Source organism: Phalaenopsis equestris, unplaced genomic scaffold, assembly GCF_001263595.1.
Source record: "Phalaenopsis equestris unplaced genomic scaffold, ASM126359v1 Scaffold000002, whole genome shotgun sequence".
In the NCBI taxonomy this organism is placed as follows: domain Eukaryota; kingdom Viridiplantae; phylum Streptophyta; class Magnoliopsida; order Asparagales; family Orchidaceae; genus Phalaenopsis; species Phalaenopsis equestris.
Genome location: NW_018164444.1, coordinates 48,225,457 through 48,251,596, shown reverse-complemented (window position 1 = coordinate 48,251,596; position 26,140 = coordinate 48,225,457). Strand labels below are relative to the sequence as shown.

At 33.3% G+C, this 26,140-nt stretch overlaps 1 protein-coding gene across 1 annotated transcript in view; it reads left to right on the top strand.

Moving 5' to 3' along the window:
- Nucleotides 1-359: 359 nt before the first annotated feature.
- The window catches only part of LOC110018607 (tRNA modification GTPase MnmE), a 27,829-nt gene continuing 2,048 nt past the window's right edge, over nt 360-26,140 (top strand). The window contains exons 1-11 of the mRNA XM_020715973.1: nt 360-682; nt 756-1,042; nt 12,332-12,470; nt 14,159-14,280; nt 14,608-14,811; nt 20,303-20,362; nt 20,495-20,633; nt 21,435-21,553; nt 21,740-21,955; nt 23,154-23,340; nt 23,551-23,586. Of these exons, the coding sequence (XP_020571632.1) occupies nt 514-682; nt 756-1,042; nt 12,332-12,470; nt 14,159-14,280; nt 14,608-14,811; nt 20,303-20,362; nt 20,495-20,633; nt 21,435-21,553; nt 21,740-21,955; nt 23,154-23,340; nt 23,551-23,586 (1,678 nt within the window). The 5' untranslated portion in view covers nt 360-513. The remainder of the gene's footprint in view (nt 683-755; nt 1,043-12,331; nt 12,471-14,158; nt 14,281-14,607; nt 14,812-20,302; nt 20,363-20,494; nt 20,634-21,434; nt 21,554-21,739; nt 21,956-23,153; nt 23,341-23,550; nt 23,587-26,140) is intronic.

The window sequence follows — 26,140 nt, the reverse complement described above, 5'->3', positions numbered from 1 at the left end:
CTTATCTATTTACCTATCTTATCCTTAAACTTTGATTTTTACAAGTTAAACATCTTTTTCTATGTTTGAAAAGATGTATGAAAAAATGGATTACACCTTTTCTATAGATAGGGTGCTCAAATAATGTGTCGTCTCATCTTAACCACGATGAACGATCTGACAATCGAAATTATTCCAAGTTACTACGAGTTTAAGAGGCTTTTCCTTTCACACTTCTCAAACATGCAAAAGTCTAAGAAAAACTCGGTTAGGAAAACGAGAGCCTACGGGTTTACATCACCAACTTCTTGAATGAGATGTTAGAAGTTAGAAAACTAAAATCGAAAATAGCTAGAACAGTGCTGCCAAGATCTGTTTAAATGAACTGACAAATGAGCACGTACTTGCCGAAAAAAACCTCAAGAGAAAGGTAAGCCAAAATGATCCAGCCAGCAGTAACCGGGCAAACAACAAGCAATATGCTTCCAGAATAAATGAACGTAGATAGCTGCGCCACTGTCTGAACTCCCGTTGATGGCTTTCGCGGGCATCCACGTTCGCTATTTCGTACTCTGCGTCCATTATCGGCACACCTTCGCTCTCCTCCGCCGCATCCCTAAATTCCCTTTGTTTCTTTCATCTTTCTCTGCGCCGGGAACTCTGATTCTCCATCCCAGAAACCTAGTTTTAAATCCTTCTTCAGGTCCGTTCCTCTCTGCTCACCCTGGTTCAAATCTAGACGTCTTTGTCATGCGTATGGTTGTTCATGTTCGCAGATAAAACCCTAGTTTTCACGTCGGACGAGCGCTTCGGCCAGTCAGATCCTAGGGGCGGTGAGTCGGAAGCGGATGCGGGCACAATCGCGGCCATTGTAACTCCGGTCGGTGGCCCTCCTGCAGCGGTGGGAATCGTTCGTTTGTCAGGATCGACGGCGGTGGGAGTGGCGGCGCGAGTGTTCCGTCCGGCTGGGAAGCGGACGGAAGGGGATTGCATTTGGAGACCACGAAGCCACTTCGTGGAATACGGTTTTGCTCTTGATAAACAGGGGAATGTCATCGATGAGGTGCATTTTTAGCTTAGAGATGCTTTTTTTATTCCTTATATGTAACTTTTTTTATTTGAAAACTTGATTATGATTTTAAGTTTTGATTATTCATCTTGACCATTTTGGTGAATTCACTCGATGCATACAACGGCTACTTTCCAATAACTGCCAAATGCAAAAAAAAAAAAAAAAAAAAAAAAAATGTTGTTATTTTCGTTCAGATGTTTCTGATATTTTGTTGCAGATGAGATTCCTTCTCATCTTGAGAAGTAAATCTTATGGACAGCTTTGCATGACGCCGTCCTTAAATCCTTATTGTTATCAGAATTTAATGTCCTTTGCGTAGCTCACATTGTTCATACCTAACTATGCATGAGCTTTGTATTGTTTTAACTGATCCATTATAACAATTAAAATTCAATTGGGTTTTTTGGATGAATATAAATGATCATTTTTATTTGAATAAAATCAACTTTAAATGTGATGGCCAAGGTCAAAATTTAAATTTGATTCAGTTTTAAAATTAACTTGTAGCTCTTATGAATGGATGAGGGATACAGAGACCTAAGGCATTCCATGTACATTCAATGCCTTAAACAAATTCGGTCTGCAAGTTGCATGCATATGGCATGAAAGAGGCTGATGGTAGTGTGTATTAAACAATGTTTTATGATCTACTACGGGTGTTTTTAGAGGAAAGAAGAGGTTAGACTAAATTATGTGGATAGTAAAAGATTAAAGATTGATTTTTTTTTTCTTAATTGTGGAGTACCATCTTGATTCAGTTATGCATGGTGGTATCAGAAATATTGTGATGATTTTGTATAAATGTGTGTGGTTCTATATGGATAATTTTTTATATTAGTTAAATCTTGTTTTATTTTTTCTTTTGTTTGGATTTGAGATTTGAGGCTTTCCTTTAGTGGTGAGATCGAATGGATACGGGTTTGGGGAGCAGTGCTTTGTTGTGTCTCCTTTTATTTGCACCTGTATGTGGCTTATTATAGTAGATCAACCTCCCATCTTGTGAATGAATGCTAATGTTTTACTTGAATCATTTAAATTTTGGTATTTGATTTCCTTATTTTTACTCATTGTGCTTTCATTTACAAATTTAAGTACAATAGTCATGAAGTATGGTATCAAGAAATTTGATTGTTTGGAGAGTTCTAGGTTTTGTAGAATAAAGATGCTTGGTGTTCATATTTAGTTTGGGTCTATGAAGCTTCTTATGAGACGTTAGATTACGAGTAAAGAAGATAAAAAGGTCGAGATGGCTGAAAAAGCTTTCTTGGTTATTTAACTAATTTTGGCATGTTCTAAATCGTGATAGAGTTCCCTAGGAGACGCCTAGCCCGCGAAGTCTGCTTGAGGATACCATTACTGGACATCAAGCAACTTTAGCCCAGCACTAGTATTGGTCTTTTGCTATGTGGGAGATTTAGTTTGTTGGTCATTTTCTCTTGAAGATCGATTAGAGGCGCTTCTTGTTGGTCATGGTGGAGCACCTCACTAAGTGGGCTGAGGTCTAAACTTTCATGAAAAAAAATACTGGATGCCGTGGCAAAGTTTCTTCGGCAGATTTTTTAATTTGGTAATAATGGCTCCCAATTTACCAACAGGAAATTGACTGATTTTTGTTGAAGCTATTGCGTGAACTTAAAATTCTCTCATGTTAGTCACTGACTAGAATACCAGTTAAATAGAGGAAACCTTTCAGACCATCATAAATCTTATTAAAAGAAAGCTAACCACCTAGATGGGGACTTTGGCCAAAAGAGTTACTTCCATCCTTTGGGTTTGTCAACTACACCTTATACCATCATTGGAGTGATAGTGCTTGCTTTTGCAGCCAAGGTGGTCACTTTATTTAAGGTTTACAACAGTTCAATAGGATTCATATGAATGACATCAACTCTTTTTAATGAAGAAACTGAAAGTTCTTGTGTATTTTGCATTAGTGTTTATTTATAGTCAAGTTATTTAGATTTGTACTAATCTACAATTTTGATTTATACACAAAGCATAATAGAATTACCATTCATTGATTAAAATTAATCCAATAAATTGCTTGTTAGTTGCCGAAACTTCGGGTAATAAAAGTTTCACCATATACAATTTTAGATGGTTCGAACCTGCAAATTGAGATCCCCAACATGTTGGGATCCACAATTGAGATGAAGTTGATAAGTCCTCTCAAATCTATTGAGCTAGTTACAAGAATCACAATTGATTGCAATTAAATCGCTAATCTCGTATTTTCAAACTTTGATGAGGTGGTGGAAGTTTGTGGAGGAAGAAATTAAAGAGGGCATAAATCTTAAACCTTAAGCTAAACCCCAAATGGATGTCTCTATTTTCGTTCTTTTTGTAACTTTGGACCAGTTTGTCTTATCGTATTCGTATAATTCTCCTTCCGAATAAATCCTTCTTTCGAAGCATAGAGATGATTCAAATAAGAGAGGAACTAGAAAGTAAGAAAATACGATGAAAATAGACAAACAAATTTAAAAAGAATTTGGAGAATTTTCATAAGGTAACCTTTTTGTGATAGCCCAAGAGCGTATGTCCGAACGAAATCAGAATGAAAATGCCTTGGAAACATATTCGCGTAGAAAATCTTATGAAAGTAACCCACAACCATAGAATCAAGTTTTTGCGTTTGTTTTGGGTTCAAGGGTACTCCCAAATGAACATGTTCCTTTAGTTAATTATATCTTAGGTGATGCTTAAGAATACTCTCGATAAAAAGAGTCTTGCTTACGTAATTTATGATATCCGGTTATTTAAGAAACCAAAATAATTTTAATTATCTCAAGTGAGAGAATTCTGATGCTTTTGATGCCTATATAGGGCCATAGGACAGAGGGTGAATCATTGTACCCACTACGGGCGGCGATATGTAGGCATGCAGAACTCACGAGACGACACCAATGATATCTTAAAGGAATCGACAGGGCTCAAAAAAGATATCAACTGAAAGAGGAGGAATCTTTAAGCAGGTAGAGGTAGCCAGGTCAGGATACCATGAATTCATTGTCCCAAAATATGAAGACCCTAAGTCTTCCTGATCGTGAAGGTAGTCGACCCAATCCTACCAGAGATCACTTGTCAGCAATCCATGAATTGCGTCATACAAGGAGACCTCAATAGCCCTAAAGTCAAAAGAAGGAAATTCTAATTGCTATGATTCTGTAAGAGGTAGATTTTGTAGAAAATGAGACTTATGCCCGTCAATTAAATGACGGAGATGTCGCTGGAGTGTAGGAAGAAAGGGTGTCCAACTATAAAGCTAGAACCGCCCCAAAAAACTAGGTCGGGGGAGCTCTAATATCCTAGTCGTACTAGAGAATCTCATATGTAGAAATTTATGCTTGACCAAGTCGATTGAAGGAGCACGAAGGCTTCTACTCGCGACATGCAATATGATGCAGTTATTTGTAATTAAATTAAATGTGGAGGCTCTATTAGGGACAATTTGGATGATAGTCCTGCAATGCAAAACATTTTAAATTCGGCCCAAATGCCATATAGAAAAATAAAAACAAGCTTTTAAATAATTGAAATATTTTAATCTTAATTTTTTATTTATCTTGATTATTTTATTATTAATATTTTTTTGTAGAAAATTTATATTTTATGGTCCTTAATAAGCATAGTTGCATTTTTGTATAAAGTAACCCAGACATACCGCACACAACAAGAAGCAAAAATTCAATACACTGCATAATATAAACAAGTGAAATAAATAAATAAAAGGTCGGGTGTCGTTGGGTCGAGGACATATCTCAGGAAAACAAGAAAATTTGTTGGACTCTGCATATACATGTTTAGTCTTTATTCTATACATGAATATGAATTCGAAATTAAGTTATGGAACACGAGCAGCCTCTCTTAGTTCCTGTCACGTGGTTCGATGCATCATGCGCCTCGAAACCGTTCCCGTACCTTAATTCTGATAAAGACTCGAACCTATGAACTCTAGTCAAATACATGATAAAATGGAAAAAAAGAATCAACGTTCAGAAGAGCTAGCATGTATTATATCATGCACACATGAGTCATGCCTAGCGGGAGGAGAGTTTAGCAGCATCTGCAGAATATGTTAGCTTTTAAATCATTACTTGCTTCTCGCTTTTTTATTTGTGTTTGGGCATGACTCTTTGCACAGAAAACTGCTCATAATATACTATTGCGTAAGTCCACACCCGGTAAACACACAAAAAGTTGTCTGGCTAGGACAACCAAATCAACATAAAATATTTGCTAGGACATCAAAAAGACTACCGAAGCATTATAATCTTAGCCTAACACACCATCTACCGAGTAGTGTTCTAGTCACAACATCTAAGTATGTGCAAAGGTGTAGGAGTAAAGGTTCCCGTATGACTTTGGTGGGGTCGCCGATTTTGACCCCATCCTAAGGATCCGAGGGGTCTAATGTATATCACCCAAGAGGATTTTAAAAGAGTTGGTCTTATATATGGTCTAGTTTCGTTAATTGCGTAGTTTTAAAAATATAACATGCTATTAAATGCGAGTCCGCAGTATGTAAGGTGACATGCGTTAGATTCCTTAGAACCTTAGCAGAGTCATACTTTTCTTGATTCCAATGCAATAACCCACATTGTTCGCTGAGATTTTTTCGACAACAAAACTCGTTATACTATCGCGGCCAACACGGGATCGCTCATCTAGTGAATCTAACATGCTATCAAGACATTAGACAATGCACATGCAAGCATGCAACAAGATTCAACGCATCGTGATCACACTCGATCGAAGTACAAGCGTTCACTACGGGCACTGAAAGACGACTTAAGTATCAAGCAGAATGCAAATAATAAACTTGTGACACAAGCAAAGTGATGCAATCAAGTGTGCACACATTGTGCACTCAATGAGTTCAGTGGCTCTGAGGTGTGACTCAAATTGAACCGCTCATGGCATTCAAGTGTGATGCAATAAGAGATTAGGCGGCATGTTCATCATTTAAAAAATTCACATCCCAGCAAGCTAGCATTACTAGCTACCGCACGCCAAAGATATGCAAATGTCGAACCACACACATATGGTGGCATATGTGTGCTGGGATACTCAAGTGCTGGTGCTCATTGAGTCACGAAGTACAAGCAAATATCATTGAGAAAGTTTGATTTTTCATGCAATAAGTTTAACATATCATATATTCAAATTTTTTTTTATTGCACACAAACATGGAAGCAAGTCATGCCATGCAAGCAGTGGAAATACATATGCAAGAAATGAAACATTCAAATGACTTTGATCAATCGTCTCGTTGGATCAACCGGGGTGGTCGACTGGGCTTCACGGCCAACGGGGTTTGGTCAGGTAGGGACAGTCGCTGGACGAAAGTGATTAGCTAATAGGGTCGAGGTGGCCGATCGAGCCGAAGTGGTCGGTCGATCGATCTGGGGCGGCCAACCAAGCCAAAGTTGTCGGTCCGTTGGGCCAGGGTAGTTGATCGAGCCGAAGTTATCAGTTGATCGAGTCGGGGGCGACCGATCGAGCTGAAGTGACGTGTGAAATGCCACATGCAATAATCTTGCAGGAACATACAAGAGAATGCAAGCCAAGCTTGTTTGATAGCAATCTAACTCGTCCAAACGTTCTCGCATAGGATCCTAGGCTTCGGTTTATGGATGTTTAGCAATATGATTTTGGCAAAAAAGAGCGGGTTCTTCGGTTTCTTCAGTTCTTTGAATAAAACTCCTCAGAACTTGAAGTATAAAATGACCAAAAGATTTGTTCATTCTCCAAGTTCTAGGTGCTCCAATCTCTCCATAGAAGATTGGAGCAGCCCAAAATCGTGGGAAATTTGGATTCCAGCCATAGGTTTGATGAACTAAGGGTTTAAGAGGAAATCACTCAAGGATTCAGAAGGGTTTTGGTCTATGAAAAGGCTCCCTAACCTATCAACTTTCTCTAAGCATAAATCCTAACATTATTTTCTTTAACAATCATACCTAGAGGCTTGATTGGAATGAAAATACAAGAGTTTTTAGGGGTTTCACCTTCATGACATTTGATGAAGCGTTTTCCTTGCTTGCAACTTTTTCCTACCTTGTTGGGATGAAATTCTTCGTTTTTCTTAGGAGGGATGAAGTTCTCCTCCTTTCACCTCAAGAGAAATGTGAAGTGAAGGAAGAAGAGAGGATCCGGAAGAAGGTGATGTTTTTTCGATTTTTATTTTTAGAAATGAAGAGAGTTTGGTGTTTTAGTTGGAGTGGAGGCTTGAAGAGAGGTGGAGTAGTGGAGGCTTACGACAAGGAGTGGAGTTGCACAGTAGGAGGCGTAGATGAGAAGGCCACGCTTGGGAGTTTATTGGAGTAATGGAGAGGGGTCCGTTTGGATGATGGAGCTTACTGTTTTTTTAGAAGAGGGAATGGGGAGTTGGGGACACTTCACGGTGAGAAGAAGTGGAAGTATGGCTGTGAGGAGATCCTTTTTTTTGTTAGAAGAGGGAATGGGGAGTTGGGGATACTCCACAGTAAGGAGAAGTGGAAGAATAGTTGTGAGGAGATCCGTGCCCTCGCTTGCAGCTTGCGAAAAAAATAAATAAAAGAAATGAGAGAGAGAGAGAGGTGGCGGTGAGGGAGAAAATAAGAGAAAAAAATGGCTGGGAAGGAGAAGCCTCATGTATAGGAGTGGAGTGGAGAAGAGGCTAGTGAGGGGAAGACAGCATTAGGTAAGATTTTTTTATCTCATTATATTTACTTTTTTTTAAATGCCAAATGATGACAAATAAGATTTATGTAACAAAAAAAAAGGTTTTTAGGGAAGGAAAATGATTTTAATATATATAACATGTTTTATGTAACAATTTTGTCATTTCCTCATTTCTCATCCCATCATTTAAATCATTTCCCTCAATTTTAAAATTTTTTAAATATGAGTGTCTCGATTTAGGTGATAATTATTCATTTATTGAACCCTGTTGATATGGGTGTCATCATTAGGTAAAATCGGCGCTCCGGACGCACTCGCGCAGTCTGTTTAGTCCCGAGGTCATTCATACAAATTTGTCAATGATTGAGCCAATTTGAGCCCGATGGCGCACAAAGTGATTTTCGTCGACGGTCTGTTTCACGATAACATATGTATCACTGGGGTACAATCCCATAGCGCAAAAACAAACGTCTGACACGAAAGACATAAAAATTTAATGCCCATAGTCACAAATTGCTAGATGAAGCTGAGATCCTTCATAACCATGGGGCCACACAAAAACACTACACATCACATAGGTTAATAGTTTAGCCAAATATTGTAAATCATGATGTCCTCTTAGGGTGCATGGTCTCTTTTTTGTTAGTATGTGTTCATCATATTTGCTTATGATAGATGTTTCATGCTTACCTATATTACCATCACATGGGAATGGCTTTTCATGTCTTATTAGTAAAGGTTGTAATCGAGCACATGTCATAAATTATGTTTGGTTTGGTCAAATTATAAGTTTCATGTTTAGTTTGAGCTTTCACATATATGTTCATATTTGGTTTGATTAAATTTTTTTATATTCATACTTTATTTGTACTTGGATTGTTTATATTATTTAAATAAGATAAAATTGAATGAGCACTTGATCTTTTATATAAAATTAAAAATTAATTTTTACTTGATTTTTGTATAAACCTAGTAAGCAAATTAATAATTCGAACAAGTACTTGTTTTTTATATAAAGTTATGAAGAAATGATTTTATAAATGTAAATAAATAAGCAATTAAATAATTTTCAAATTAACATATAACTAGTTTATACCAAGCAAATAAAATAAAATATAAATTTTAAATAAACTTTATTGTAATCAAATAACACACGTACTTACAAATTAGTTCATTGAAATAAAAAAAAAGAATAAATTGCATTAAATTTATATGCTTATTGATGTTAAAATTGAACATGTTACTATTAAATTTACAATTAAATAAGTTAAAGTTTATCAATTTTTTTTTAGAGTTTAATCATATAAGTATAAAGCATTTAACAAGTTACATGTTGAACAACAAACAAGCTTGTTCGTGAACATTAATTAAAGAGTGGATTATGTTTAAATTTGGTTCATTTAACCTTTTAGTTTTAAATAAGTGTTCATATACTTACTAATTTGAACAAACATGCTTGAGTACTAATCGAGCCGAGTTCGAGTTGTTCATCAAGTGAATTGGTTTATTTACAACCTTGCTTATTAGCTTAGTTTGATAACCTTTTTTTTCTTTTATAGAACATAATGAAAGAAATTCTTTTTGCCTCATATAATTTAATCTAGTTTAATGAATGTTTGAGAAGCCATTTTATCCTACATTTATTACATTTCTCATATAATATAAGATCTGATTTCAGGTTTTGGTTGTGCCTTAATTTTAGTATTATGCTAATGACACCTTTTATATTCCTATATCAGTTAAAATGAGAAAGTTTTTTTTTCACTTTTCTTCTTCCCAACAGTTATTTTTGTGCGTCTTTTCTTAAAAAGGAACGGTTTTCAAGTGATAAAGAAGTGAATTTGTAAGTTGATTTGTGTAATTTTGAAATCTGTTGGTTTCTAGTGTTGCAGGAGCAGATTGATTAGTCTTCTAGAACTTTTCAAATGTGTCACCTAATTATAGGGAAGGCCGGCTTTTTTTTTTTCTGTTCCAGAACATCTAATACAAAACTGCGTATTCTTCATGTTACATTTAGTGCAACGGCTTGCCATTTCAACTGAATGTGAAAGCCCAAAATTTCATTTCTTTGTGTGATGCATGCCGTCTGCAATAATATATATGTGCCACTCAACTTTCGTCCCCTTTTTTTTCTTCACTATTTATCAGTAGCACTGTTATTCATTAAAAATATAATGGATGGCCTATAGCTTCATGATAGCGGTAACGCTATCCTTCACCATATATAATTGGTTATCATGTACTAACGGACACATTTCTCAAGTTACGCACCCACCGGTTTGAAATATTTGTGATAGGTATATAAACTCCCTTCATAGGCCTCCAACATGTATATAACTTGCCACTTTGGTGATCATTATTTGTTCTGAAATTAAATATGTATAAGGTAGCCTATTGCTATGATTATATCTTTGTAGTATAATAATATATGTTTTTTCCATTTATCTAATATGTATGAAAAATATTGCTCTCAAGTTAAAGGGAAATCTAGTTAGGGGTTGTTTGGTTGGGAGAATTTGTACTGTACTGTAATTTTTTTACAAGGATTTTAGAAAAGTTATGTGTTTGATACAAAATATTACAAATGCAATATAAAATAAGAATACATTTGAAGTTTACAACTTAGTTCATTTTGGTTGAATTTAGGATTCGGTCGATTTGGCCGAATTTAAGATTTACACCATTCATTAATGTAAAAATGTTATTGACAAGCCACAACCACCCCCCTCCGTCCGACGCTACTCGTAGCTAACGGCACCAGCCTCTGCAGCCGATCGCTGGCATCAAGTATCATTTGTCGATGCCGCCCGTCATCCGCCACCTGCCAACCGTCAATAATACATTATATATTTTAAAATATATTATTTTCAATCTACTTCAAACCCAAAAAAAAAAAAAAGGAGTCTTACATTTAGTTATAATGAACCAAGCAACTCTAAACTATTTTAAATACAAGGCATATATTATATTCATTTTACGTTGCATTATTTTTTCAGCGAACCAAACAAGCTCTTAGTTGATTGAACAATGTATTGATCTTCAATATGGTTGGGATTCCGGTTTCCATTTCAAGTTTTTAATTATATTATAATTTTAAACCTTTGAAGTGCTTAACTTAGGCTAAGTTGGATACAAGTAGTTTTGATGTTGCATTTATGATATATGTTTACTCGAATTTAAGGTCGGGCAAGAATGAGCACACAACACTTAAATTATAGCATCATTTTTTTGTGTGTTGATAAAAATGTTAATATCTTGTTCAGTTTGAAACATGCACGTAAATGTTTTCTATTAGAAGAAACTAAGGGCCTGTCTAGTAACGGATTTATGATATTGCTAGACGGTCGTTTTGGACAAAATAAAGTTTCGGATTTGATAAATCTGGATCTCACGGATTTCAGTCTTGAATCCCAGATTTATTAAATCCTGAGAATCGGTGGATTTAGTAAATCTGGGGCAAACGCTTCACGCAAAAGAGAAGACGTAAAGTTACCTTCCTCGATGGTTTCAGGTAGGAGAAGAGCAGAATGAGGAAGAAAATGGGAGTTTCGGGTCTTTGTAAGCCGAGATCCCGTTGTTACGTTCCCAACTAGCTCCTATTGCAACTGTCGCGAGGGTTCGACGTTGAAGGAGATGGTTTGGGACAAAACTAGAGAGGGGGGAGGCACATACGAGGGTTTCGGGAAGAGGAACAGTGTAGGCGAAGGGTTCGGGGAGAGAGCATTAAATGAGTAATGTAGGGAAGGCTTTCCATTAATTTTATTTAAGTTAATTCTTTCTTAATTTAATTTTATTAATTTAATTGATTAATAATTAATAATTAATCAAATATTATCAGATTGGTTATACTTAAAATAAATTTAATTATTTTTTAATAAAAAATAAATATAATTTCTTTATTCATTCAATAAATTTGTAAGTAATTTTTAATAAATATAATTAATAACTAATTAATTATTCTTTTATACATGTTAAAGTTCAATTTAATAAAAAATTTATTAATAATTAATTAGTTTGGTAAATATATAATTATTAATTATCATATTTTGAAATAAAATATTAATTGAATTTAAGAAGCTAGTTTGATAATTTTGAAATATTTTAAGAAGTTGAATTTACATGATTTATTAAATCTTATTATGATTTGGTGTTAAAGTCTAGCAAACATAACAGATTTTTAGTTTCACAGGATTGAACATAATTTATTAAATCCATTGCCAAACAGTTTTTTGGGATTTAACCCTTTCAGGATTTCCTAAATCCGGATTTACAGGATCTACTAAATCCTATTATGATTTGGTGTTAAAGTCTAGCAACCATGACAAATTTTTAAATCTTGCCAGAAATTGCCAGGCAGTTTCACAGGATTGAACAGAATTTATTAAATCCATTGTCAAACAGTTTTTTGGGATTTAACCATTTCAGGATTTATTAAATGCGAATTTACTGGATCTACTAAATCCTATTAACATAAATCTCATCTATTGCCAAAAAACCACTAAGTGTGCAAATTAGACAAAGTAGGTTTTCTAGTTTTGGTTTTATTATTCATATCCTCTTCTAAATTCTTTTGTTAAGGTATTTGGATTAATTTTTTTCTCTCTTTTCCATCCTTAGGTTTTGGCAATTCCTATGCTAGCGCCAAGGTCTTACACAAAAGAAGATGTGGTCGAGCTTCAATGTCATGGGAATGATTTATGTTTGCGCCGTGTGCTGAGGGCTTGCTTGGAGGCTGGGGCAAGGCATGCTGAACCTGGTCAGTATCTAGTTTATCTTTTAATTTGAGGTTATGATTGCTTTATTCTAGTGAAAAAGTTTGCTATATTGGATCGTTCCATATTGAGTTTTTTTGGTAAGGTTTTAACGAGTATTTTTGAAAGTGATGGGCACACTTGAGGCAATATAGTAACTGAATATTTGAGTCTTACCACCTTAGGTGCTCTTTCTTGCAAAGTGAGACTAAAAAAAATTATCACATTAATTTAATTTAATAATGTAAAATAATTATTGAAGAGTATGAAATGACAATCATGAAAATAATTTATATTACTCAAAATTATGAAATTTTCAGTTTTGTGTTTGAAAATCTTACCATCTATATTATTTTTAAAATTATCATTGCTTTCTTTTCTATTTCTTGATTTGTATCTATCCGTCTCTTCCTTTATTTTCATTTTTTTAGACTCATCAGCTTCCTCTTTATTACTCTATAACTTATTTTCTTCCAATTACATTTTAACTATTTGTTTTCGAGGGTGCATGTTTATTTCTCTAATATTTAATGTTTTTTTTTTCACATAATTCAATGCAAAGTTGAAGCTCAAAGAGAGTCGAACATGATCATGTGAACATTTTAGATATCTCAGGTCTTTTGTTCAAAGTGATGGTGATATAGATATGGATGTTATTAGTAGAATTCAAGCTGGTTGGTTGAAGTGGAGGAATGCATTGGGCCTATTGTGTGATAGAAAAGTACCGCTTAGATAAAATTTTATAAGATGGCGGTGAGACTTGCAATGCTTTATGCTGCAGAATGTTGGCTTTTCAAAGATAAGTATAAAACTAAGTGTTTTTGAGATGGGAATATACTTAGGTGGATGATTGGCTTGACACATAGAGACAAAATGTGAAATGAATGTATCTTTTAAATGGTTGGTATAGCTCTAGCAACAAACAAAATCAGAGAGAGTCGTCTTAGATGGTTTGGTCTAATTAAACATCGACCATTTGATGATCTGGTTAGGAGAGTAGATATTTTAGATTCGATTTATGTTAAGAAAGATGGTAGACCTGAAAAGAATAGGGCATATTGTATAAAAAATGATCTTAATTTTTTAAAATTATTAAACATGACACTCAATAGGACACAATAGAGATAAAAGATTCCTATAGCCGACTCCACTTAGAGGGATAATGGCTTATTGATGTTGTGGGTTTATATAATGAAGGGTAGAAGGAACATCATTAAGTCACATAAATAAAGTTGATGAAGGGGTATTTACATATCGCTTAGCGGGATGAAGGGTTGGGTTGACAAAAAATTTAGGGGCATCTACATGCATGATACATAGCTCACAATTCTTATGTATATACATATCTCACACCTGAACTTTTATATTTACACACAGCATTTTATCACATAAAAAATAACATTATTACCATTTTTAAAAAGTGAAATATACCATTTCATGTATGTAAATATGTATGTAAATATGAAAGTTAGTATGTAAATATGAAAGTTAAGGTGTGAGATATGCAAATACATAAGAATTGTGTGCTATGTAGGTAAATTTCCCAATAATTTAATGGATTGAAGTTGCACTAAAGTCTGTCCAACAAAATGGTTTAAGACCTAGTTTAGCGTTCAAGATGGATGAATGGAGAAACTAACTTTGTCCGTGGGGTATCAGATCTTATGCACCGCTAAAATATTGCTGCTTGTAGGTGAATTCACCCTTCGGGCATTTTTAAATGGGCGCTTAGACTTAGCTCAAGCTGAAAATGTTGGGAAACTTATTTCATCGAAGTCTCTGGCTGCTGCTGATGCTGCATTGGCTGGGATACAGGTATTTAGTGCTTTTCTTCAGCTGTAAGGGTTAAAAATTTGGAAGATTTACATACATACTACTTAATTCTTATATAAATATATAACACCTAAACTTTAGTTTTTACATATATTTCCATCTCATCTATGCTTGAAAAGGTGTATTTCAATTTTTGGAAGTTAAAATAGTTTTTTTTTATATGATATGAAAGATTTGGATGATATAAATGTAGAAATTAATGTTTAGGTGTTAGTTATGTAAATATATAAGAATTTGATGGTATATGTAAATACCCCTAATAATTACTTATATATGCTGTAAGGGTTGATAACTTATTGCTTCTGATAGGGAGGATTTTCTGCTTTAGTCGAGTCATTGAGGATGCAGTGCATCGAGTTGCTTGCAGAAATTGAAAGTCGCTTAGATTTTGATGATGAGTTGCCTCCTCTAAACTTGGGTACGTTGGTCAGCAAAATAAATGCTATGTGGTGTGATGTGCATGAAGCATTAGAAACCTCAAATTATGATAAACTTCTTCAATCTGGCTTGCAGGTATTTGTTTAACGATCCTTGTAAAAATTTTCTCAAATTCAGAATGGATTTGAGCAAAAATTTGATGTGGTAGTTGTGTTTTTTTATTGCTTATAAGTTTTAATGATATTTAACATTTGAATCTCTTAAAATGAATGTTTCTTTCTTTTATTAACCATTTATACCCCCTCGTTTTACTAGTAAGTCTCTTTACCATCTACAATGTGTTTTCAGACTCCTTAAATCTATTTGATAATCTTGTTAATTGAAATAGTTGTCTTGTTTCACATGAAGTTTTGTTAAACAATATAATTCCAATTTATCTTTCTTCGTAGCTTGTACTACAAGTTGGAAGATTAATAATTTCCCTCATTTAAAATTTCACCGCTTTATTCTAAGTTAATTGTTTATTACAATTAATTTTCTATATTTTTTATATAGAAATTCATAACTAACTATCTATATTGTGTATTAAAACTCAGCCATAAGTAGGGTTGTCAAAACGGCTCGTTGTTCACGAACAGCTCGTGTTCGGCTCACTTGCTAAGTTAACGAGCCGAACACGAGCAACGTCAGCTCGTTCACTAAGTTAACGGCCCGAACACGAACAACACAAACAAATATTTTTTCGTTCGTGTTCGGCTCGTTTTGGCTCGAAATACTACTAATCAATTAGATATATATATATAGATCTTTGATGAGTAGTATTTTTAAAAAATTTAATTGACTACAAGGCTATAAAGATTTATAATCAATTAAAAGTATTAATTAAAAAAAAGAATAAAAATTATTAAATTAGATTCAAATGATGTTTTAAATATTGCCCCAATCCTTACCATCTTATGGTCAAAATGACTCTTTGTTCGTGAACAACTTGTGTTCGCCTCGTTAAGCAACGAGCCGAACACGAATACACTTTTTGAGCTCGAAATATAAACGAGCCGAACACGAACCGAGCCTGGGCTCGCTCGTGTTCGGCTCATTTACACCCCTAGCCATAAGCATTTTATGATCTTTGCAAAAAAAGATTTTTTTCTTGTAATTAAATATATCTATTTTGATATGATGACTATACTTTTGAAAATTTTTTAAGTTATGTGTTCACTTTTTGAAGTCACATGCTATTGTATAATAAAGTATATAGCTTTTTTTCATTCATTTCTATATCCTTTTTCTCATCCATAGTGCATCCTCCTTTTTCATATGTTATTCTAAAAATACACTCTTTGAAGTTTACTGTCTATTATAAGGTGTGATTAGCGGACCACTAGAGTTTGGTAGAGTATGCGAATATACGGGTCACGGGGCTATAAATAAGGTATTTTTACACTTTTTCTTAAGAGTATATATGGGTGTCATCCATTTAAAGCTAATCTGAAAACTTTTGTCATTTGGTGAGTATGCCGGCTAATCACTTGTGGTTACTAATGGCGTTTTATTTCTTAACCAGTTATCAACCTCAATATGTTATGCACACTCATTTATATGTGATTATATAAAATATTAGTTGTTGATTTATTTTCACAATAGAATCCCAACGGACCTTCCTTTTCAACCCTTAAATCATCTAGTATAATCTTTAGCCGTAGCAATTCACATATTCTTACTATTGTAGATTTATATTTACCTTCTATGCTAAATCTTGTTGCCATGCTTTGTTCATGTGGTAGCCTTTTAGAAATGTGAATATTATGAAGTTAACCTCCTATCACTCATATAACTTACATAGTTGACATCTTTGTTGTTGAAGTTAACCTTATATTAAATCATATAACCTACATAGTCCACATTTTTGTCGGCTTAAATTGTCCTATCCTCTCTCTTTTTTAATATATTTCATTTATTTGGGGCTCCTTTTAAATATTGTAGAATTTATTATGTTACAGGTGTGAGTATTTAGGATTGTGTTTGAGTTGACTTATCACACAAATCAAAGAAGTAATATAAAGTTTACTATGTGATAAGTAGATAAATCTTCTTACAAGTCCTTGATAAGAGATTTTTTTAATTACTGTCTTTTGGTGCATCTCAAAATTTATGATTAAATTTTATGGGGCTCTTAACAGGTCTGTATCCATACTTATTTGCTTTTTCGACAAATGGGTTATGTATTTTTGTTGTAATATGAAAATTTCATACTGATAATATGCAACTCCAATGTTAAAAGAAAATTTTAGCTCGCCTTATTTTTTTGAGTTAAACTTGTTGGAGCAGTTTTATTTTTAAGTTCTCATTTCTTTTAAGTCATTACCTATCAATATAAAACCTATACAATCCACATTTTTGTAGGCTTAAAGTGTCATATCCTCGCCCATTTTGAATATATTTCATTTATCTGGGGTTCCTTTCAAATATTGTAGAATTTATTATGTTACTCTAAGGTGTGATTATTTAGGATTTTATTTGCATTGACTTACCACACTAATAAAATAAGTAATATGAAGTTTAATATGTGATAAGTAGATAAATATTTTTTACAAGTCCTTAATATGAGATTTTTTAATTACTGTCTTTTGGTGCCTCTCTAAATTTATGATTTAAATTTGTGGTGTTCTTAACAGGCTTGTATCCATACTTATTTGTTTTTTTCAATAAATGGGTTATTTATTTTTGTTGTAATATGAAAATTTCATACCAATAATATGTAACTCCAATTTTAAAAGAATATTTTAGCTCGCCTTGTTTTTTGAGTTAAAAATTTTTGTAGCAACTTTATTTTTAAATCTTCATTTCTTTCAAATCATCACCTAACAATGTTATCAACTTAAATTAGTGTGCAGAGACACCCCTAAGGCCGTGCATTTGATATATAATATATGGTCACGCTGACTTTATTTGTATCCCATGCTAAATATTTTTGACAATCTTCTAAACAATGTTCTTATAAAAGCAAATTCTATTAAGGATAAAGTAACAAACAATGTTGAATAAGTGACAAAAGATGTACTTGAAGAAACAAAAGAAAAAAGTTTCTGTAAATAAATAGTTTGTAGTTGAATAATTACGTGCAAGAAAAGAGAAAATATAAGAAATTATGTTATAAAAATTGGTTTAAATTTAAAAGCTTAAAGAACTGGGAAAAATATAAGGTGGCCCGTATGAAATGTAAGAGAACAATTTTTTAAGCTAAAAATTTTGATTTTAGTGATCTTTATAATAGGTTAGATACTAAAGTTAGTGAAGATTATATGTATAAGCTAGCCAAACAAAGGGAAAAGAAAAGTAAAGATTCAACTTGAGTAAAGTGTATTAAAGATGAAAAGTAAAAAGTATTTTTCTTAGAGGAAGATATTCAATATAAGTGGGTGACCTATTTTGATAAACTTTTTAATGAAGTTTTTGAAAATACGACCGATCTTAGTGATCTTTGTTGATTTAGAATTCAGCAGAATTTTTTTTATTGATATGAAAATGAGATATAAATACCCTTACATTAATCCTAGAATAGGAAAAATAATAAAAAGGAAATAACATGAAAAGAATATATAACACCTATATCTCCAATTAATCAAGTCATAATAATTACTTGGAGATAAAGGAAATGACATAAAATAGGGAAAGTTTAAAGTAGGAAAGGAAATAAATCCAGTCCAAGGAAATAATTCTAAAATAGGAAAGGAAATAAATCCAATTCAAGGAAATAAATCTAATCCTCATAAGTTCTAACAGGAATAATTTGTTTCCTAATATAACTTCTAACACTCTCCCTTGAGTTCAAACATGGTTGACAACCATGTTCAACTTAGATTTGAAAATATCAAACAATGGGTGAGGAAGATTCTTTGTGAGGCAGGAATTGAAGTCTTCATCCCGTGCTCGGAAAGTTATGGAGCTTACCAATTTATCGTGGACTTGAACCATTCTGGCTAGGATATGGGCTTGAACCTTTGGTCTTTAACCCAATATTGCTAAGAATGCTTAGATTTGTAATTTTATTTTAATTAGAACGGGTTTAGACATTTTATTGAATTCAAACATGGTGGACTTGAACCTTTGGTCGTACTCTTTTCTGTGCTTTTCTTTAGTAAAGCTGGGATCAAACTCGTGAATCATTCTATCAGTAGTAGAATCCGCTAAAATCTTTCCATTGTGATTGAAACTCAGTGAGGTGATTGCTGGTGGATTTTTGCCAAGTGGCAGCGTTGCCATGGCCTTTCAAATTCTCATGCTCCAAACGGTTAAAGAAGCAAAAGCCCATTTGATCAATTCTACTAAATCCATGCCTCTTAGATGCAGCAGCAAAGACAAAAATTAATTCCACTGGACTACACTTCAAGTCCATAACACTTGGGAATTCTGAAGTGGTATTTAGATCTCAGACAACTCTCTTAGAATCAACATTCCAGGCTTTGATACCTCCAACAAGCTTAACAAATTGTTAGAAAGCTGAAAGCCCTTTTTATAGATCACATAAAAGTGAATGAAAACTCCCATGTAGGCATATTATTCATATAGAGCCAAAAAAACCCTTTGTATAGATCACATAGAAGCCATTGAAAAGCTCTCATGTAAGCTTATTATTCAGCAAAAAAAACATTAAAAAACTCTCATATAAGCATATTATTCACATGGTGCCAAAAGCCATTTGTATAGCCCACATAAAAACTAATGAAAAGCTCTCATGTAAGCATATTATTTAGATAGAGCCAGAATTCATTTGTATAGACCACATGAAAACCATTGAAAAACTCTCATGTAAGCATATTGTTCACATAGAGCCAGAAGCCCTAAGCATGTAAATGAAATGCATAAGATCAAATAGTCTATGTAAAACCACAATATAGCCATGAAACATACAAATACATGAAATTAAACAACACATGTGAAATTAAAATACAAAATCTGCCAATAACGATATTAGCATTTTTTTGTTGAATTCTAAAAGATTCAAAAAGATGCCCATCCACTCTCAAACTTGTTCTAAATATAAAATTAAGAAAAAAATTCCTTGCAATGATGGATTTAGGGAAGCTAGAGGGTTCAAAATGTGAAGGAAAAATGGGAGAAGGAATAAGAAGGGTTACTTTCTTAGTTTTCTGAGCTGGAGCCAAATAGAGAAGAGAAATGGAAGCATTAGTGGTTTTTGCTTGCTTTTATTCCTCCGATAGCTTCCCAAGTAGCTCTACTCGTGGCTCCTTGTTTGCAGGAGAAGGAGAAGGTGGATTTTTGGCCAAGGAGAGGAGGAAGGGGTTTTACCAACTTTCGGCTAGGAGAGTGAGCTTGGCCGAAATTGTATAAATGTAAAAATCAAAACTTAGGCATTAGATATGTAAATATATAAGAATTGGGTGGTATGTATGTAAATGCCCCAATCTTCTCTGAGATGCTTATTGGTACAACCAACTGGGCGCATTTTGTCCCTACTTTTTTCCCCTTTTTTCGAAAGTTTCTTGTAATAGAAGTTTCAAATAACTACATTGTTGTGTTATTTTGTAGTACCAATATCAAACCCCTTAGTTTATAACTTATTTTTATACTTTCTAAGATCATTTATTATAAAAAAATCTTGTAGATAGCAATCATTGGCAGGCCTAACGTCGGGAAGTCGAGCCTTCTCAATGCTTGGAGCAAAGTAGGTTTATTGTGCCATATTTAAAATTCTCGTTAATCATTTATCCTTATTAAAATTTTATTACCTTAGGCTCAGATAAAAGAAATTACTTGTAAATCCTCATTAAAAATTTGTCTCTCTACTAGTATGCAGAGTAACAGAGCAATAGTTACTGAAATTGCTGGAACTACAAGGGATGTATTAGAAGCAAATGTTACTATTGAGGGTATTCCTGTCACGCTGCTCGATACTGCTGGTGTCAGAGAAACTAACGATGCTGTGGAAAAAATTGGTTAGTGCAGATGTATTTTGGTTTTATTTTGCAATACATTAATTTATAAATAGATAAGCATGTCTAATATTTAGTGAGTAGAATAGTCTCCAATTTTCCCCCTCAAACAAAACCTGTTGGCAACAATCACGAGTGAATGTTTGATGTTTGCTAATTTCTTATCTAATCAGAATTTTGATTTCTTACTTAAATATTGGGAAATTTAAATACATGCCACACAATTCTTATCTATTTACATATCTTACACCCAAAGTTTGATATTTACACTTATAAACACTTGATGTCATGAAAAGGTGCATCTCACTTTTAAAAATGTAGTGATGGTAGAATTTCTTAGATGATGCTAAAGATAAATATGAAAGTCTAGGTGTGAGATATGTGAATACATAAGATTTGTGTGCTTATGTATGTAAATTTCCCTTAAATATTTTTGGTGTATGTCTTGATCTGAAATACATTCTGTTCATTGCAAAAACTCAGTTTTTGACTATTCTAGATAACCAAATTTGTTCATGCACACAACGTAATAAAAACTACATGAGATTCGCGTAAAACTGTTGTGCAATTTAAATACTTTGTATTTACATGTTTAACACCTAAACTTTAATTTCTTACATTTATGCCATTCGAACCCATCATATCACATAAAAAATACCACTGTTGTTACTTTTAAAATGTGAAATACCCCTTTTCATTGATAGGTAAGGTGGCATGCTTGTATAAATTGAAGTTTAAATGTTAGATATGTAAATACCCAGGAATTGAGTTGTATGTATGAAAATCTTTCTTTAATTTATTAAGGGGTAGAAAGAACAGAAGCTGCTGCAATGGGCTCTGATGTCATCATAATGACAGTAAGTGCAGCTGATGGGTGGACAGAAGATGATCAGAGACTCCTAGAACGCATCAAGATGATTCAGGTTCTTAATTTTTCTTAACTAACTTTATTTTTAGTTATTTTTTAGCTTTTTTATATTATATTATCAAATCAAGATGATTCAGGTTCTTAATTTTTTTTACTAACTTTATTTTTAGTTATTTTTTAGCTTTTTTATATTATATTGTTGATAATATTTTGTTTTTCTTTTTTTTTATTACAAGAACAGAGATCAACTAGTTGTGCCACTCCTATGATACTTGTTATAAACAAAATAGATTGCGCTCCTTCAATCTCAATGGAGCGTGTTGATGAGATGTTTAAGAAGAAAGTTGAAACAAGTGCTATTACTGGGAAAGGCATTTTGGAATTGGAGAAGGCAGTGTTAGAGGTTAGGGGTCTGGAGCCCATTTCATTAGGAGGTCGAAGGTGGACTATAAATCAGGTAAATGGATTATTTTTTTGCCTTTTGTTGCATTTTTTTGTTAAATGAAAAATGATGAATATAAGGATTACTTTTTTTAAGACTTTCTTAACTTAAAACGTTGAGACAATGTGGTTGCAGCAATGATCGAGCAGAATTGATGTTAATAAAATTTTAGCTTTGTTCAAGACTTTGGGAATACTTAAAATGTAACTATGTATCCTAGAAAAGATATTTGTAGCATGTAAAGAAAAATGACTTGAATGATTGGTGGTGTAATTAAGCAGTTTTTTTTTGTGAGCCAGCTGTTGTTTGGCTTTGGTGCTCGAGTGCGTAGCATATTAGTTGGACACAGAGAAGAATCCCATGGTGTCGGGTTCAAAGCAATAAATGAATAAATAAATACAAATAAAACAAAATAAATGCTGTTTGGCTTGACTTCTTTAGTAAAAGAGTAAAATTTATGTGTTTGTTTTTGTCTATTTATGGAGCCAATCATGGGCTATTTACCAACATAAAGTCTACTTGATTTCTTGTAGAATGAAAGTCATTTATAAATTATGTAATATAAATATGGTCATGCATATGAACATTAGCACTACGAATATGAATTTGTAAGCATACAAATGTGTGTGTACATACGTACATACATACATATCTATATAGATATACACGCACATACATAAATTAAATACAGACACACACATCCATCCACACACACACACACACGTGTGAATATTAGCACGCATGCACACATTCTTATATATGCATAATTTTATATATGTATAACATAATTAAATTATTGTCTAAGTTGAATATGTGTGAATGGGGTCTTATTTTTGTTTGGGTTATTAAGATTTGACCTGATTATTGAGCCAGGTTAATCATCACTAGCAACTTAGATCTTGGAATGATTGAAGGTAAAAATAATTGTATTCTTTATGTGATATGCATGATTTGGTTGGTATAAATGTAAAAAGCAAAGTTTAAGTTTTAGATATGTAAAGACATAAGAATTGGTTGGTATGTATGTAAATGAAGGCAGTAATGTATAGATATGATATTTTACTTCTGCTCATTGTATTCTTTTCTGTGCAAGAAAAAATCATTGCTTTTAGACCATGCCATTATCTATATCTCTTACAGGAATTTCTGTTAATGATCTGCTATTCAATCTTCTATATACTTTATAAAAACTTCATAGCTTTTTCGCTTTCAGAGACAGACTGAGCAACTTATTAGAACAAAAGAGGCCCTCTCAAGACTAAAATCATCCATAGAAGATGACCTGCCGCTGGATTTCTGGACCATCGACCTTAGAGAAGCGGTAATGGCGCTCGGAGAGATCAGCGGCGTCGATATCTCCGAGGAAGTTTTGTCTAATATTTTTAGCAAATTTTGCATAGGTAAGTAAACCAACTTCAGTGCTCATATTTGCAGCATTCATACTTCTGCTTTTTAATCTGGTAATAAGCTTAAGTAGATTTATGGCATTACATTGAAGGTTTTGATATAATTATTTCTTTTTTTTTCTTTCCTTTTTGTGGTGTTTGATTTACTCATTATATGAGTTTTGGTTACTTTTGTGTAGATTTACATTTTTGTTGTTTATTTAGGTAAATTTCCCTGCCTTGGAAGAGGACAAGTTCAAGGTGCATTTACATATGTACCAATATATTCTTATATGTTTACATATCTAAGTTTTATATTTACGTGTATACCACTCAAATCTTTTACATCACATCAAATATATCACTATGTCTAACTTCTTGGAAGTGAAAAATGCATCTTTATGCATTGATTTATAACACCAGAATTACAAGTATAATATCAAGCTATAGGTTCTAGATTTGTGAATACATTAGAATTTTGTGGTATCTATGTTAAATTTCTTCAGTTCAATCTGTCAGTATAAATTTGAAGATATTGCTATTTTATTAGTGTTTTAGCCTATCCCAACCCTAAATGTTTTGGTACAGTCAGGGCTAAGCATGCTTGATTGTCTTTTAAATTACTATGGGCTAAGAAAATTCAAAATGATCCCAACCTCCCTCGAAAAAGAGAATGAGGGAAGTTTGTCGTGAGGTTTTGGGTTAACTTTTTAGAAGGCAGATGAGATAGTAGATAATACAATACCTGAGATTTCACCCTCAGTTTGTGAGGACTTTAAGATCTGAGGTTCGAGATTTCTGATAAACACAAACCGTTATAGCTAATTATCGCTCCAGATATTAGGAAAGCATTTTTAGTTAAGGTTGGTCATCATGAAGTTGATTACTCGATGTATAGTAGCAACTTATTAAAAATTCATAATTTATGAAATTATTATTGTGAGCTTAAGAACAGATGATGGGGAAAATAATGACGCACCTAGTCAAAATCTCATTGTTTCATCATCTTGTGGTGTCGTGTTCATTGGTTTACTTGGTCAGAACAAATAGTCAACTCAACTTGAGGATCTTTGTTAGTAATCATGTGTTGTTTCATTCAAGTGAATCTTGTAGGTCAATATTTGTCTAAGGAGCTAATTTAAGTGAACCTTAGCTAATAGAGGGTTTCATGTCCTTTATATTACGAGCACAAAAATCAATGAAGTTAATTAATATTAATTCTCATATTCTTTTCGCAGCTTGTAGTCTACTAATATACAAGAGAATTCATGAACTAAAATATACGTGATCAAAGTATGTTGAACCAAATCAAGCCATCGGGATGGAATGTGTGGAAGAATCAATCCTAACCAGGGAAAAGAGCAAACCATCAATCTGCACAAAACAAACAATTCAATTGACCGAACATAAAAGGCCAACAACAACAAAACCTTTATCCCACTAAGTGGGGTTGGCTACGTGAATACTTCTTCTCGATTGCGTCCTATTTAGTGGCATATTTTTATTTAATTCTAATAACTTAAGATCATTTTTTATACAATATGCCCAAGTCTTCATAGATCTACCTCTGCCTTTCTTAACATAAGTCGAATCTAAAAACATTTATTATTTTAATCGGATCATCAGATGGTCGACATCTAATGTAATCAAACCATCTAAGACGACTCTCTAATTTTGTCCGTCACTAGAGCTACACCAACCCTATCTATCAAACCCTATCATGGATATATTCATTTCGCATTTTGTCTCTTAAGTGTAAAGCCACTCATCCACCTAATCATTCTCATCTCGGGAACACACAATTTATTTTATGTTTCTCTTTTAAAGGCCAACATTTAATGCCATAGAGCGTTGCACTTCTCACCACCATCTTATAAAATTTTCTTTTCATTCTAAGCGGTGCTTTTCTATCACACTATCACACAATAGGCCCGAAGCATTCCTCCACTCCAACCAACTAACTTGAATTCTACTAATAAAATCCCCATCAATATCACCATCACTTTCTACAATAGATCCGAGATATCTAAAGCTATCACACCTATTAATAATTTGAGCACCCATAATTATATTTCTGTCACTAGAGTTACTACTACTAAAATTACATTCCATGTCAAGCAGAAAAAGCCGACCGAATAAAAAGACAAACTAACATGGGAGCGAGAGCAAAATGGAGATGTGATGTGTAACGATTCGACCATTCTAAAGATTGACACATAGTCATGCCCACACTCATGTCCGCTCCACTTTCACAACTTTCATTTTATCCCCATCATCAAATAACAAATAATTTTTTTTTATTTATATAAATGCTTATTTGATAATTAAATAAATATTAAAAATTAAGTGATTGCTTTGTTTTTATTCGTGAATAATATTATTTACAATTTTTGGAACAAATACGTTAAGAAGAAGTTTAATTAAAACTTGACAGTATGCGTTTTTAAAACTTGATTTATGTAAATTTCAATTATAAATGTGTTAATTTAAAATTATTTGATTATTTTCTTTTTCCAATTAATCTTTTCATAAATACAAGTTAATTATTTACCCTCCTTAAAATGCTCATTAATTTGCTTAATTAAAATCTCATTTTAAGGCTTAACAATCTGCATTTTAATAGGCTCGATAAAATTTATTTTGATTGATTAATAATAGGGTTGTAAACGAGCCGAGCTTGAGCGAGCTTAGGCTTGGCTCGTGTTTGACTCGTTTGAAATAGCTCGTGTTCGAAATCGACTCGTGTTCAAAATCGGCTCGTGAACAGTGTGTTCGTGTTCGGCTCGATTTAAATATTCTTGTTCGTATTCGGCTC